At 51.8% G+C, this 14408-nt stretch overlaps 7 protein-coding genes and 1 non-coding gene across 8 annotated transcripts; 3 read left to right on the forward strand and 5 right to left on the reverse strand.

The window, feature by feature from the left end:
- Nucleotides 1-568: 568 nt before the first annotated feature.
- On the forward strand, nucleotides 569-3370 carry FOX2 (bifunctional hydroxyacyl-CoA dehydrogenase/enoyl-CoA hydratase fox2; the record flags this gene model as incomplete). The annotated part of the gene is made up of 3 exons (XM_064876502.1): nucleotides 569-727; nucleotides 777-2000; nucleotides 2051-3370. The coding sequence occupies 3 exons, from the start codon at nucleotides 569-571 to the stop codon at nucleotides 3368-3370; spliced, it is 2703 nt and encodes a 900-aa protein (XP_064727809.1).
- Nucleotides 3371-4141: 771 nt separating this feature from the next.
- On the forward strand, nucleotides 4142-6082 carry PMZ80_008101 (uncharacterized protein; the record flags this gene model as incomplete). The annotated part of the gene is made up of 1 exon (XM_064876503.1): nucleotides 4142-6082. The coding sequence occupies one exon, from the start codon at nucleotides 4142-4144 to the stop codon at nucleotides 6080-6082; it is 1941 nt and encodes a 646-aa protein (XP_064727810.1).
- A 183-nt stretch (nucleotides 6083-6265) lies between these two features.
- Nucleotides 6266-7709, reverse strand: PMZ80_008102 (uncharacterized protein; the record flags this gene model as incomplete). Its single annotated transcript, XM_064876504.1, has 2 exons — nucleotides 6266-7160; nucleotides 7216-7709. The coding sequence occupies 2 exons, from the start codon at nucleotides 7707-7709 to the stop codon at nucleotides 6266-6268; spliced, it is 1389 nt and encodes a 462-aa protein (XP_064727811.1).
- A 635-nt stretch (nucleotides 7710-8344) lies between these two features.
- Nucleotides 8345-9739, forward strand: PMZ80_008103 (uncharacterized protein; the record flags this gene model as incomplete). The annotated part of the gene is made up of 1 exon (XM_064876505.1): nucleotides 8345-9739. One exon carries the CDS (start codon nucleotides 8345-8347, stop codon nucleotides 9737-9739), a length of 1395 nt encoding a protein of 464 aa, XP_064727812.1.
- A 9-nt stretch (nucleotides 9740-9748) lies between these two features.
- PMZ80_008104 (uncharacterized protein) lies at nucleotides 9749-10342 on the reverse strand (the record flags this gene model as incomplete). The annotated part of the gene is made up of 1 exon (XM_064876506.1): nucleotides 9749-10342. One exon carries the CDS (start codon nucleotides 10340-10342, stop codon nucleotides 9749-9751), a length of 594 nt encoding a protein of 197 aa, XP_064727813.1.
- Nucleotides 10343-11788: 1446 nt separating this feature from the next.
- On the reverse strand, nucleotides 11789-11897 carry PMZ80_008105. Its single transcript has one exon. It is a non-coding gene; the product is annotated as a tRNA-Ser (tRNA).
- A 925-nt stretch (nucleotides 11898-12822) lies between these two features.
- On the reverse strand, nucleotides 12823-13209 carry PMZ80_008106 (uncharacterized protein; the record flags this gene model as incomplete). The annotated part of the gene is made up of 1 exon (XM_064876507.1): nucleotides 12823-13209. The coding sequence occupies one exon, from the start codon at nucleotides 13207-13209 to the stop codon at nucleotides 12823-12825; it is 387 nt and encodes a 128-aa protein (XP_064727814.1).
- Nucleotides 13210-13283: 74 nt separating this feature from the next.
- Nucleotides 13284-14013, reverse strand: PMZ80_008107 (uncharacterized protein; the record flags this gene model as incomplete). The annotated part of the gene is made up of 2 exons (XM_064876508.1): nucleotides 13284-13692; nucleotides 13754-14013. 2 exons carry the CDS (start codon nucleotides 14011-14013, stop codon nucleotides 13284-13286), a joined length of 669 nt encoding a protein of 222 aa, XP_064727815.1.
- Nucleotides 14014-14408: the final 395 nt, after the last annotated feature.

Consider the following 14408-nt stretch of genomic DNA (forward strand, 5'->3'; position numbering starts at 1 on the left):
AGAGGAAGTCGCGCAGAGAAGACCGTGAACAAGACTTGCTAATAGAAGAGATGTTAGAGGTGATCGACGAAAGAGTCGTCAGCTAGGCGGCAGCAAGGTCCATTTGGGTACCAAGTCATGCTTGCATGGATTACCACCGAAGTCATCGTCGACATGCTTTACGGACGTATAGCGCCGGCTTTTCACATGTTCTCGGCGAGGTTGTGGTAGGGATGATCAGGAGGGATGGTGGGGTCAAGAGCTCTCAAGCTGCCCGTTGCGGTGCCGCGCTGGTTCACCGATGCCGAGGAAGTAGCTTGGCTTCGATCACGTGAATCGATCATCAGATGCCTCGGCTTCTCTGAACGAAGCCTGAAGCAGTCGGGAACTGAAAGTGTCATATGTTATTGCTCCGGGTCCAGTAAGCTGTCCTTATGAGCAGTCTTTCATGTGCAGCAACTGACGTTGACCTTTCATCTCTCTGAAGACCTCAAAGATCTGTATCGACGCATTTGTTTTCGTCGACGGTCAACTCATCCTCCTACGTCAGATACATCTCCCACTATACTGCCACGAGATCTGAGCGACGATGGGGCAGGAGCTGAGGTACGATAACCAGACTGTCGTGGTCACTGGTGCTGGCGGTGGTCTGGGAAAGCAATATGCCTTGTTCTTTGCTTCAAGAGGCGCCAACGTTGTCGTAAATGACCTCGGCGGTTCATTCAAGGGAGAGGGTGCTGGCACAAAGGTATGTATGATGGCACAGATTCTTCCGAAGTTGTACTTACGATACTCAGGCCGCCGATCTGGTAGTAGACGAAATCAAGGCTGCTGGAGGAAAGGCAGTAGCAAACTACGACAGCGTCGAACATGGCGACAAGATCATTGAGACAGCCATCAAGAACTTCGGCCGAATTGACATCCTGCTCAATAATGCGGGTATCCTCCGAGACATCTCCTTCAAGAACATGAAAGACCAAGATTGGGATCTGATAAATACCGTCCACGTCAAGGGTGCCTACAAATGCGCCCGAGCTGCATGGCCACATTTCAGAAAACAAAAGTATGGTCGGGTCATCAACACTGCGTCGGCAGCGGGTCTGTTTGGCAGCTTCGGACAATGCAACTACTCCGCCGCCAAACTTGCTCAGGTCGGCTTCACAGAGACACTCGCCAAGGAAGGTCGAAAATACAACATCCTCTGCAACGTCATTGCACCCATTGCAGCCAGCAGAATGACCGCTACGGTCATGCCACCCGAAGTCCTTGAAGTGCTGAAGCCAGATTGGATCGTGCCACTTGTTGCTGTTCTGACGCACTCGTCAAACACAAGCACCAGTGGCTGCATCTTCGAATGCGGTGGTGGTCACATGGCACAGCTGAGATGGGAGCGAGCAAAAGGTGCTCTCCTCAAGGCCAATGATAGTCTAACCCCAGGCTCCATCTTGAAGAAATGGTCAGATGTGAACGACTTCACTGAATGTGAGCATCCAAATGGTGTTGCGGATATGATGACCAAGCTGGAACATTCGCTCAAGATGGGCGACAACGACAGAGGCGAAGAGATCAGATTTGACGGCAAGGTCGCTGTCGTTACTGGTGGTGGTGCCGGCCTCGGTCGAGCATACTGCTTGCAGCTGTCGAAGCTTGGTGCTAAAGTCGTTGTCAATGACCTTGTGAACCCAGATAACGTAGTCCAAGAGATTCAGAAGCTGGGTGGAGAGGCTGTTGGCAACAAGGCTAATGTTCTCGATGGTGATGCTGTTATCAAGACCGCAATTGACAGCTACGGCCGAGTCGATATCCTCATCAACAATGCCGGCATTCTGCGAGACAAGGCATTTGCCAATATGACTGATGAGCAGTGGGATATCATCCAGGATGTACATGCAAAGGGCACATACAAGTGCACAAAGGCAGCTTATCCTTACATGATCAAGCAGAAATACGGTAGGGTTGTCAACACTACCAGCACGAGCGGTATCTACGGTAACTTTGGCCAGGCCAACTATGCCGCAGCAGTAAGTTCATGCAATTCTCATATCCAGATTGTGTTACTAACATTCACCAGAAACTCAGTATTCTCGGCTTCTCCCGGGCTCTTGCCTTGGAAGGCAAGAAGAACAACATCCTCGTCAACACTATCGCGCCAAACGCAGGAACAGCGCTGACCCGAACTGTCATGCCAGAAGAGATGGTGCAAGCATTCAAGCCAGACTACGTTGCTCCTCTTGTTCTATTGCTCGTCTCGGATAAGACCCCACAACCAGCCACAGGACAGCTCTACGAGGTTGGCAGTGGCTGGCAAGCTCAGACCAGATGGCAGCGATCCGGTGGCCATGCTTTCCCGATCGACGTCAAATTGACACCCGAACAAGTCCTCGACAAATGGAGCGTCATCACAAACTTCGATGATGGCCGAGCCGACAACCCATCTGACCAGCAAAGTGGCCTCAAGTCGATCATGGCTAACATGGAGAACAAGGAGAAGAAGTCTAGCGGGTCTGGTGAAGACTACAACGCAGCTATCGAAAAGGCCAAGTCCGCCAAAGCCGACGGTACAGAATTTTCCTACGATGACCGGGAAGTCATCCTCTACAACCTTTCTCTTGGTGCTAAGCGGACACAGCTACCGCTGGTCTTTGAAGGCAATGATGACTTCCAGGTCCTGCCATCGTTCGGTGTGGTCCCCTACTTCAGCGCCGTGGCTCCGTTCTCCATGAACGACATTGTTCCCAACTTCTCACCCATGATGCTTCTTCACGGCGAGCAATATCTTGAGATTAGAAAATTCCCAATCCCAACCAAGGCCAAGACTCTGTCATACCCTAAGCTCGTCGAGGTTGTCGACAAGGGTAAGGCCGGAGTTGTTGTAACAGGTACAGTCACCAAAGATGCCAATACAGGTGAAGACCTCTTCTACAACGAGTCAACAACGTTCATTCGAGGCTCCGGTGGCTTCAACGGACCAAAGAAAGGCGGTAACAGAGGTCGCGCGACTATGGTCTACCAACCACCCAAGCGTGCGCCAGACGCTGTCCGTGAAGAGAAGACAAGCGACGACCAGGCGGCTCTTTACAGACTGAACGGCGACCGCAATCCTCTGCACATCGATCCCGAGTTCAGCAAGGTTGGTGGTTTCAAGGACCCCATCTTGCACGGTCTGTGCTTCTTTGGCTTCAGCAGTAAGCACATTGTTGAGAGCTATGGTCTGTTCAAGAACATCAAGGTCAGATTTGCCGGTACTGTGATACCTGGTGAGACTTTGATTACAGAGATGTGGAAGGAAGGCAGCACTGTTATCTTCCAGACGAAGGTCAAGGAGACTGGTAAGCTTTGCATAGCTGGAGCTGGTGCTGAGTTGTTGGGACAGCCCAAGCCAAAATTGTAGCATGTACATGTACTTAGCTTGAGCGTTTTTGGGTAGCTTGAATGTTATTGTTCTATGGTAACCTCTGATACCCTTTACTATGGCTCTCAATGATCTGCACCCACCACAAGTCATAGCCGAGAAGGCATTGTACAACTCAGGAAGGGATACCGGACCATGGACCTCGGCTAAGATGTAGGTGGTACATATCTTATACACCAGCAAATTTCGCGCTAAATTGTGCTTTTCGAGCACACAGATTTCCGACCAAAGATGGCTCAATGGTCTAGTCGTATGATTGTCGCTTCGGGTAACTCAACCACCTACCGGCCGGTAACGGCGGTATCACTGTGACAGGTCCCGGGTTCAAATCCGTGAGTTTGGCGCCGCCAAATACCCCAATATCTGCTAACGATACCCAGCGGTTGAGCCCAACATGAGTTGATATCTGCTTGTTCTGGAAAGTACAATCATCATTTTTTTGTTTTTGGTCGGGATGGTTAGCTTTTTGGTGAGAACGCTCGAACAGAGGTGGACAAGAAAGGGCAAAGTTCTACGACAGGCGTGGAAGGAATGATCCATCGGAGAGCCTCAACTTAGCCTAACTTTAGTGGGGCCCCCCGGGAACTTAGGACCAGAAATGATACGACATGTTTCTTGATGTTCGTGATCAGTCAGACTTCACTTTCGGTAGGCACCAGTCACTGGGAGCTGTCACTTCTTTCCGCCCTCACAAAACAGCATGCCCTACGCCCTAAGCAATGTCTATTCCCCTAATAGTCGACTTCTGTGATGTGGCGGCCGACCTCATCGCCCAGGCGTACTCCTAAATCTGAAGCCTCAATACGACCTCCATTGTCGCCCCGCTCTACCTTGACAGAAGTCCTTCGCCTCAACCAATTTCGAGTAAAGAATGCCTCCTCGCCTGCCTTGTTGACCGAGAAAGAAGAAGTACATGATGAAGCCATACAGTTGAACAAAGACCTGGCTGTTCTAGCCAATGTCTTCCCCGACGTGAAGTATGAGTGCCTGCGAGAAGTGTTGCGACGGTTCGACGGTGACAGTCGACTCGAGATATCTACCGAGCAGTTGTACAGATACAAAGCTGAGTGGTCGAAGGGAAGAATACAACTACCACCAAGAGAGCAGGACGAGCCCATACTCATCGAAGACCAATTCAGAACAGAGCAATACAGAAATGCTTGCGCTCGTCTGCTCTACAAGGAGTTTACCTCTTTAAACAAGAGTGCCGTGGACGCTGTGCTCGCTGAGGTCAGTTACTCCTATACAGAGGCGCGACCGGTGTTACATGAGATCTCTGTCAAGTCGTGGAGAGCTACCCTACAGTCTCTCTTCCGCCGTCGAAAAGACAGAGGTACTGTGCCGGCGTTTATATGGGAGAAGGGCAGAACTGGCCGCGAGATTGTGTTAAGTGGCAGCGCGGAGCTCGACAAGGAGCTGGAAACGCTCTTTCTCCAGCCCGTTCGGGAAAGCGAGATAGCCTGTCAAGAAGAGCACGATCGTCAGCTAGCAGTGGAGCTCAACGAGAGAGAAGCGAGAAAGGCAGAAGCTCTCTATGAGTGCCAAATCTGCTACAGTGATGTGCCATTCGAGGACATCACGGCTTGCACAGCTGAAGCGCATGTTGTATGTTTAGACTGTGTTCGGAAGTCCCTCAACGAGGCGATCTTTGGCCAGAACTGGGCTCAATCTGTCGAACCTCAGCTCAGCACATTAAAGTGCCTCGCACCAATTGACCCGCGGTGTGAAGGGCACATCCCATCAAATCAACTCAAACAAGCTGTTCTCCTAGAGAAGTCAGGCAAAGAACTTTGGGATAAATTCGAGGACCGCTTAGCCGAGAAAGCCATCTTCGAATCACGACTACCCCTCGTCCGCTGTCCTTTCTGTTCTTACGCAGAAGCCGAAACAACCTACGACCCTCACTCAGCTCGCCAAATCTCCTGGTCATTCCGACCCATACCAACCCACTACAAGATCTTCGCCATCCTAGCGTGCGAATTCCTTCTCCCCACCCTCCTCTTTCTCGTCCTCTTTCTTCGAATAATCTGGCCATCTCTCCTCCCGAACATCTTCTACACCTCCCTCAGCCATCTCGCCCGTTCCCAACACACAACCCGCTTTCGCTGCCTCAACCCTAGCTGCAAGCGTACTTCCTGCCTCAAATGCTCCAAACCCTTCCACGACCCACACACCTGCCATGAACCTCTTCTAATGTCTCTCCGTCAAAGCGTCGAAACAGCCCGCACACTCGCCATCAAGCGCGTCTGTCCTCGGTGCGGCACCTCCTTCGTCAAATCCTCCGGCTGCAACAAGCTTACTTGTGTCTGTGGCTACAGCATGTGCTATCTATGCAGAAAAAACATCGGGAAGACAGGCGAGAACGAAGGTGCAGAGGGGTATCGCCATTTCTGTGAGCATTTTCGGCCAACGGGCGGGAAGTGTACGCAGTGCGAGAAGTGTGATTTGTATAAGAGTGAGGAGGAGGATGTGCTTGTGCGTAAGGCGGGTGAGGAGGCGGAGAGGGAGTGGAGGGGTAGAGAGGGTGGGAAGATGAATGAGGCGAATAAGAGAGAGGTTGAGGGGCTCAGGTTCGACCATGACGGGGTTGTTGGGCGGGTTGGGGTTTGGGATCGATTTGTGAGGGGTGATTGGACTGTGCAGGGGGTTAGTGATTGGGTTGTTGGACAGGCTGTGGTTGTTAGGATATAGCACGTACGCCTGGCGAGCATTCGTATAACCTACGCTGGAGCAGATAGCAACGTAGAATCACCTACAAGCTGGGCAAATTTGCGACGATTACCACACTGGCGTCCGCCTTGAATGGTCCCTCCCTACCCCGGACTATGTTAATCGGAAAAGGCTTTGGAGCCAATTACAAGCTGTTCGGCACCATTACAGTCTGGCCTGCAACTTCTCAACAGTATCGCCCAGCGCGTACTCCTCCTTGAACTGCTTACTCCTGACCTTCTCCCCATCAGCAGGCGTGACATACTTCGCCTCGACAGCAGGGTTGTATCCCAGACCACTGCTCTTCGCAATCTCCTCCGCACTCATAGCTGCATCGGTATTCTTCTTCCCATCAGCCCTCCTATACACATTCACCACAACAGCACCACCAAGACCCAAATTATGCTGCAGCGCAACATCCGTATCCTTCGCCAGTCTTCCATTATTCGCCCACCCCCGCAACTGCCACACCAACTCAGCACACTGCGCAAGACCAGTCGCACCAAGCGGATGTCCCTTACTAATCAGCCCACCACTCGGATTAATGATAGGCCCCTTGCCCCCATAAGTGATATCACCCCGTCTCACCATCTCATGTGCCTTCCCCGGCTCACAGAACCCTAACCCATCAAGCAAGATCAACTCATTCGTGCTAAAGCAATCATGCAGCTCGCACACCTTGATATCCTTGGGTGTAACGCCGGCCTCTTTCATCGCGGTCTTCGCAGCCCGCGCCGTCATGTCGAAGCCTACCAGATCCATCGCACTCTTGGAGTACAGCTGTGGCGAGTCCGTCATGAGTTGCTGGCCTGCCATTAGAATCGCCTTGCTCTTCAGATGGGGTCGTGCGTCGAGGAAGGACTGCGAGACGATTACGGCTGCGCCTGCGCCGTCGGAGGTGGGGCTGCATTGCAGTTTCGTGAGGGGTGGGTGGATCATGGTGCTGTTGAGGATTTCGTCGAGGGTGTACTTCTGTTGGAATTGGGCGTAGGGGTTGCGCTGGGAGTGTTCGTGGGAGATGCGGGCTATTTCGGCGAAGTCTTCTGCTTTGGCGCCGTATCTGGGGGTTTGTTAGTGGTGTGTGTGCGCTCAGCGTGGAGGACGCCTGTTCTCACTTGTCCATGTACTCTTGGCCGGCATTGCCGAAGTACTGTGCGTTCCTCGGGCTGTCGTGTTTGCCCTGGGTATCCTCCATCATTGCTGTGCTCAGACCCATGGGGCTGGGTCTGTCGCTCCAGACACTCTTGATGCTACCTGGGCTCATCTGTTCGAAGCCGATGACGAGCGCGCAGTCGATGGCACCGTTGCGGACGAGGGTCCTTGCCATGTGGAGACCGGTTGAGCCGGTAGCACAGGCATTGTTGGTGTTGTAGATGGGGATTGTGCTCATGCCGAACTGGTAGAAGACACGTTGGCCGGATGTTGTGTCGCCGTAGCAGTAGCAGGCTATGCCGGTCTCGACGTCGTCGTATGTGATGCCGGCGTCGAGCATGGCTTTTACGCCTGCTTCATAGCCGAGTTCGGGGTATTCTCTTGTTCGGCGGGGCTTGAGGAACTTGGTGAGGCCAACGCCTACTACGTAGGCGGGTGTTGTACCGCGGGGTGCCATGTTTGTTTTTAGCTAGATGGTGGTTGTTGTATGATAGAGTTCGAGGGTTGGCAAACGCCAGGTTATGGATATGAAGCTCACATCTTTTTCGGTTGTGCCAGCTGAGAAGCTGAGACGCAACCTCCACAGGTTGAGTAGCCGAGGCAGTGTGGCCCTCGGGCGGCGTTTGCCGGCAGGGGAAAATTAGGGATCCCGGGTGTGGATACCCGCATCTGCTTACCTAAACATTTTCTCGTAGCCGTGAAGCACGACACCACCTGCATGAAAGAGCAAGACGTTCCCTCGTGAGCTGTGTATATGTGGCCTACTACAGCCATCCTTTCATCAACGCCTGCAGGCACGGCTTGGTCCTTAATTCGATATGGTACTTACTGTCGAGGAAGAGCGACATGGCGGCCTCCCAGGACTGCTGGAGGACATTGAGACTCGCGCCCCTGGCATGACTCGCATATAACCATACACTCCGATCGAAACCTCCATGAGCTCGAAGACGAGTCTCGGAGTCAGCTCAGGTAGTTGTGGGAAAAGGTAAGAGTCGTAAAAGTCCTCTTCTGCCCCTTGCCAAGCCTAGGATCCGCAACGGATTGCTGGCGCCGATAAGCACAATGGCGTACTCCCCGTACGTTTCTGCTAACATGATTTCGACAACCGTTTTATTATTCTTCAGCTGGTGGCTGTACGGTGCGTTCGCTACTCGGACAGCACATATCTCCCTCAAAGAGACGTGTCCAGTGATTGGACCTTTTTCATGTCCTGCCGAGCCCGAGTTCACCGCTGGTGACCTCGATATTCAGCATCAGGATCTGCCAAGAAGGCCGAATGAAATATTCGGGATCATGCAAGCCGAAGCAAGACTCAAGGAAGTCGCGACAGAGCTATTGCAATCTCAAAACCTACGCTTGGCTTCAATCCAGTCTATCCAGACATTATGGGCAGGCTACGGACATATATGCCACGTCAAGGCCATTGTGCAAGGCTCAGACGCACGCCAGTCTCTCATTCTGAAGTATGTGACACCCCCAACACATATGAAGCAGAGCCAGGCAGGACCGCTTGATGAGGGTCACATTCGCAAGATCCTCTCATACCAGGTCGAGCAGTACTTCTACACGCATCTCGCGCCACAAATGCCGAAAGATGTAGCGGTTGCCACTTGTCTTGCCAACATCAACAGGTCAACGGACGGAAGCAATACGATAGCCATGGTTATGACAGATCTGCGAGACTCATTCCCCGTAGCTGGCGAGAAGAGGGCCGAGCTGAATGCAACCCAGGTGCACGCCGCTCTGAAATGGCTGTCTAGTTTCCACGGCTTCTGGTGGTCAAGGGCCGATGATGTTGCGAGGGTAGCACATGTTCGTCCACCACTGGGGCATTTTGAAAAGCACAAAAACACGAATCTTGCCTCGCAATCTGGTGTCTGGTCGAACGGTGGCTACACATATCTCGCCACACGGCGGAAAGAGTATGATGATCTCAAATCCGATAGCGACTCGGAGTGGTCGTCAGCTCTTTGTGAACCAGTCAAGCCTGGTGAGAAGAGCATCGCTGAAAAGGCAGCTGCATTGTTGGCATCCTCCGCAGTGCGAGATTATCATACGCTCATCCACGGCGACGTAAAAAGCGAGAATCTGTTCACGACCATACGGGGTGACGCTGTGGCATTTTTCGACTTTCAGTATGTCGGGCTGGGCCTTGGTGGCTGTGATCTGGCTAAGCTGTTCACGTGCTCTGTACCGTTGACGATGCTCGTAGAGGATGAGATCGTGTCCACAAGTTCGAAGCTCGAGATGCAGCCAGGGGAGGAGAGACTGCTCCGCGCATATCACGAACAGCTTCAATCCAGGTCTGGCGAGGAATACGCCTGGGAACTATTCATTAGACACTGGGAGACCGCACTCGTGGATTGGTTGAGATTCCAGGCCAGTTGGGGATTCTGGGGAAACAGTGAGTGGCTCGAAGCAAGAGTGAGATGGATATTGGGAGATGAGGAGTGGCTGAAATGGCTCGATGATGCACTGCAGGAATGATAGCATTAATCAATCCTTTGGCACGCTTGCATCGACAGCGTTGAGCAATATGCAAGTATATGCATAGATTGCAACATAATGCACAATGGCGATCGTCCCATCTTGTCCCAATGCGTCTTTTGCCGTGTCGAAAACAACCTGGTCTACTGGCCCTTTCTTCTCGGCAAGTGCGATGGAGAGCTCGTATGCTGCCTCGCATTGCTCATTGAGACCTTCTGGTTTCTCACCTGAAGCAAGAGCTGAGATCACCCTGTGGTCTAATGTTGTCTTGGAAGCCGCCAGCCGCTCGTGCGCATACAGCTCGTAGCCGGATTTGTGTATCCCGCCAACAGCCAAGATAGCGATTTCTCGCACGTCTGGTGTTAAGTCCGCGAGTCGAGCAATCGCGGTGACGAGGTCGGTGTATGGCTTTGCGAGAATCGGGTACTGGACTAAGATTGCGAGCGGACCAATCAATGCGCCGTTGTCGTTTTGGGTTCTGAAAGTGTCGTTCAAGTCTGGTCCGAAGTGGAGTTGCAAGGAGGATACCAGGAAGTCGTGAGCTGACTTCTGGGTTGGAGTGAGGTGCTCCGGAGATGTGGGTGGAACTCGATCTTGTGGCATATTAACTATGGATCGTGGACTGTAATGTTAGGACTAATGCTGGAGTTTCGCTTACAGTCTCACTATCATGAAGACAGATAGATAACACTTTGCAATGAGACTGCTGATCAATGCATTGTATAGAATGACGTGCAGCTGACATATAGCCCCAAGGAGAAATGTTCCTGGGCCCAGCGCTATCAACCGCGCACCTCGGCCGACCCCTTGCTGCGCTACACAGCCTGCAAGCCTGTAGACTAAGCCTTGATGGGAAGGACCTGCGCCCGCCGGGCTAAAAAACAGTTGCTCAAAGCACAAGAGCAGGTGAACCTGACGAGCACTTCGCTTTTGGGGTGGATGAACGCGTATCCCCACCGAAGCGTAGGTCAGCCGGAAGAAAAGAGACTACCATCCATCTAGACTGCGCTTGGCAGCAGTAAGCCAGAGCATAGGGCCGACGCCAATCGCAAAACAGATAGCCACAGTCATGCCTGATGCGTCGCCGTCATCCCAGGGGCGATTCATGTACTTCAGGTGCACGCCGTGCCGCTGTGAAGCATCATGTATCCAGCAATGATTCGTCGGAGCGAAAGCGCCTACGTGCACAAGCATAGTTGCGGAACGGCCCCAGGGTCGCCTAACAAATGGTTCTGGTCAATCAATCAGTCTTGAGAGGGGAGGTGCTGAAGAAGCAGGATGTTAGAACAAAATAGCCATATTAACGGTAACGGCTCTGTCGCACGTCTGGTCCGCGTCAGTGTAGAGTCTTCAAGGGTGTTGTATAGCATTTGGGATGCCAGGGGCACTTATCGATCATAGAGGAGAAAGTCCGTGCAGGGGTCGCGAAGAGATGTCAGGCGGTTCCCTAAATAATTGGCCCACTCCCAACCACAAATTCGAGTAGACCTCTTTAACACTGTGTCAACACCACAATAATGCTTTGATTGAAGTGACATTGTTACAGTGCATAGAACGAAGGCGTGAGATCATTTTGCATCAAGAATTATTGTGATAGACTACGTTGCGTATCTGTAAAACCGCTCATAGTCGGAAGACACGTGTTAGATGAAGTCCGGAGTGGGCCAATTATTTAGAGAACCGCCTGATGTGTAAGGCTCACTTGGCTAAGTTTCTGTCAACGAAGTCGAGGTGGCTGGCTAGGATAGGCATAAGTCTGGGCAGGTCTGGCGAGTGATGGCAAAGGGGGCTGGGCCGGACCACACTACTCCTCACCAGCCGCTAAGCTGTGACACCTATACACGATGCAAACAGTGACTATGCCCACCGGTTCCCGGTTCTCTACGTTAGCTCCTCGTCGTTCTTCGAGGCATTAAGAGTCACAGGGCGCAAAGAAAAAAGAAAAAAGAAATGCTGATGGACACCTTTTTCAGGTGTAGTCTCAGGAGTAGAAGGCATTATGCGACACCCTGTGATATGTTAATTATGGTCTGCGACGAGTTCAGGATAAGACTCACTGCAGGATTCGAACCTGCGCCTCCGAGGAGACTGCCTAGGCAGCTTTGGATGAATATCAACCGATAGCAGGGCAGCGCGTTAACCACTCCGCCAAAGTGTCAGAGCTAGTAGTTGGCTACCAGTTTGGTGGTTGTTGTTAGAGCAGAATTTGAAACATAGCGTATATGAAACGCATTGTAGCCTGGGCACAAAGCAAAGTTTGTGGTGGCAAGCGAAGCCTGAGTGAAGGATACAAAGTCTGGTTCGGCCAATGAGCTCGGCTATACCGAGTTCCGGCATCGAATATGGGCGAATCACGTTACGCACCTGGCGTACCCCGCATCCGAAGCCCATCCGGCTGCGTCTGCACGAATCAGACGCTCCGGTCTGCTTCATTGGTGTCAGATTAAACCTTGACCCGCTTTGCTTTGCCAAATTGAGCTACGAGCACATCCAATCATCGTCACACTGGCACACTACGAACAGAGCATCATCGTGCTCACATCAACTCAGGATAATCGGTGTTTAATTCATCACAAGTCAACATCTTCTAGCGGCAAGAACCCACGTCGTAGAGTACAATAGCTTGTAGTATGAACATGTACTGCCATGTCACGGACGAGACACAATAAGGACGAATAAAATTGGCATGAGCAGGCTTCAAGTGTGCGTGGAGGGCGCCAGACAATCTGTTCTATCAAGTGCGGGTCTATCTCAGCTTTCAGGTATCAGCTCTGGAGGATAACTCTCGACTTTGTATCAGCCAGAGCGCAATAGAGCGTATACTGAAGCCACACAAAGCAATTCAGCAATGTGCACATGAAGTTGTGTGTATGGCCTCGTCTAAGCTAATGCCTGTACCAGCAACACAGTGCATGGTTACCCATTTCTCTAAGAACTGTGCTTCGTAGTCAACCTCCATGCTATGTGGCGCACGTCATGTCTTCGAGTCCCGCTTCGTCAGCGGCTCATCACCTGCAACACTCTCTGAACTGACATGCACTGTCGTGTTCTTGGTAATGCCATACACCTTGTCTACAGGGCCTTCACTGTGAATGCCACCAGCGCCCGCCTCCAGATCGTCCATTTTTTCTCTCATCGTGCCGCGGCATTGACCTCCCTCGAGCGGCGTGCATGGGCGAAGTAGTTCCTCCAGACACCCATGCATGATACAATCGGTCTGTCGTCCAGACTCCGCTGTCGATGCGGTCTTCATCCAGAATCTTCGAGAAGGTAGGATCATATCGCTTCTTCTCCTGCTCTTGCGAATCTGTGCTCGGGGGAGTACCATTAGTCAGGATCGTGCTTCCGCTCAATGTCTTGTTCTTTGAGCCTCCAGCGCTGCCGTCACCTCCAACAGTACGGTTTCCATCCCCGTCGTAGCTGGAGCCCTCCCCAGACTGTTTGGCAATTTTAGCTATCATGTGCGCCATACTGAGTTCAATATTGAGCTTGACCATATAGCACAACGGATGAAACTGGACGTATATGAGCTGGTTCGACATGCTCATTTGCCGATCAGTAGCACATCCATGCTCAGACTGACAAACACAATCGACATATTGAACCTGTATAGCGGCATATACTTCGTCATGCCAGTATCAACGAGTTTTGTTTTGACCAGGTAGCAGAAGTAGAAGTTCAGGAGTGCGTCGAGGAGGAGGTATACGACCTTTTCGCAGCGGTCGAAGACGTTATTTACGTTGATGTAAGTCTGGGTGACTTGGAGGCGGGCAGGAATCCAGATACAGTAGACACCGATATTGAGGACCAGGATGATCGCACAAGAACCCCATTTGATGATTGTGATGCGGCGGCGTGAAGTTATGAGGAGGGCTATTCGATTGACAATGATCTGAATGAGCAAGTGTAATTCGATACACCACAAAGTTACGGCTACCATGAAGTAAGCGAAACTAAAAGGTGACCTGTCAGCATGCTGAGATCTCGTACAGAGACGCTCATTGGCTTTCTCACCTTGGTGGAATGATCCCATCCATGTACAGCCACGAGAGAACACCCAGAACACTGTTGACAATGATCTCAAGCCATACCATAAACGTGTAGCCACTGATTCGACCTGTCCTTCGCCAGATGCAGAGTGTCTGGCCTCCTGCTTTCGCGGCTGTAAGGAGCGCGAAGCCGAGCTGAAAACCCCACGCTATCGATGCGATTTTCATGTCTTCGGGAGACGATTCTGCGACGACGAATTCGTCAGACATGAATAGCGAATGCATGTTGACGACCACTCGGTAGACGACGGCGCTAGGGTCTTGCCGAAGATGAGGATGAGGATAGTCGTATAGGATACCGAATCGCAAATCTCAACCAGAACCTGGGATTCAAATTCAGATGCATCCGTTCGTCGAGGCTTATGAATGTGTTTCATCAAGCCAGGCTTGGACGTTCAGTCCTGAAAGGAGTTTCAAGCTTCTCAACAGGCATGACTCGTTACAAACGAGGTTCCATCGCTGTTGAGACATGTTGGGGACCTCCCAGGTAGGAAATGTTTCCGACCGCACAAGAAGATCTGCCTCTTTCACATGCACATATCCATGTTGAGTCTCAGCACGACAGCATGGGCTGGAACAGGGTATGCTCTCATGCAGTGTGCGAAGCCTACGTTTTCTTC

This window comes from Knufia obscura (assembly GCF_036327395.1).
Source record: "Knufia obscura strain CCFEE 5817 isolate CBS 148926 chromosome Unknown scaffold_10, whole genome shotgun sequence".
NCBI lineage: Eukaryota > Fungi > Ascomycota > Eurotiomycetes > Chaetothyriales > Trichomeriaceae > Knufia > Knufia obscura.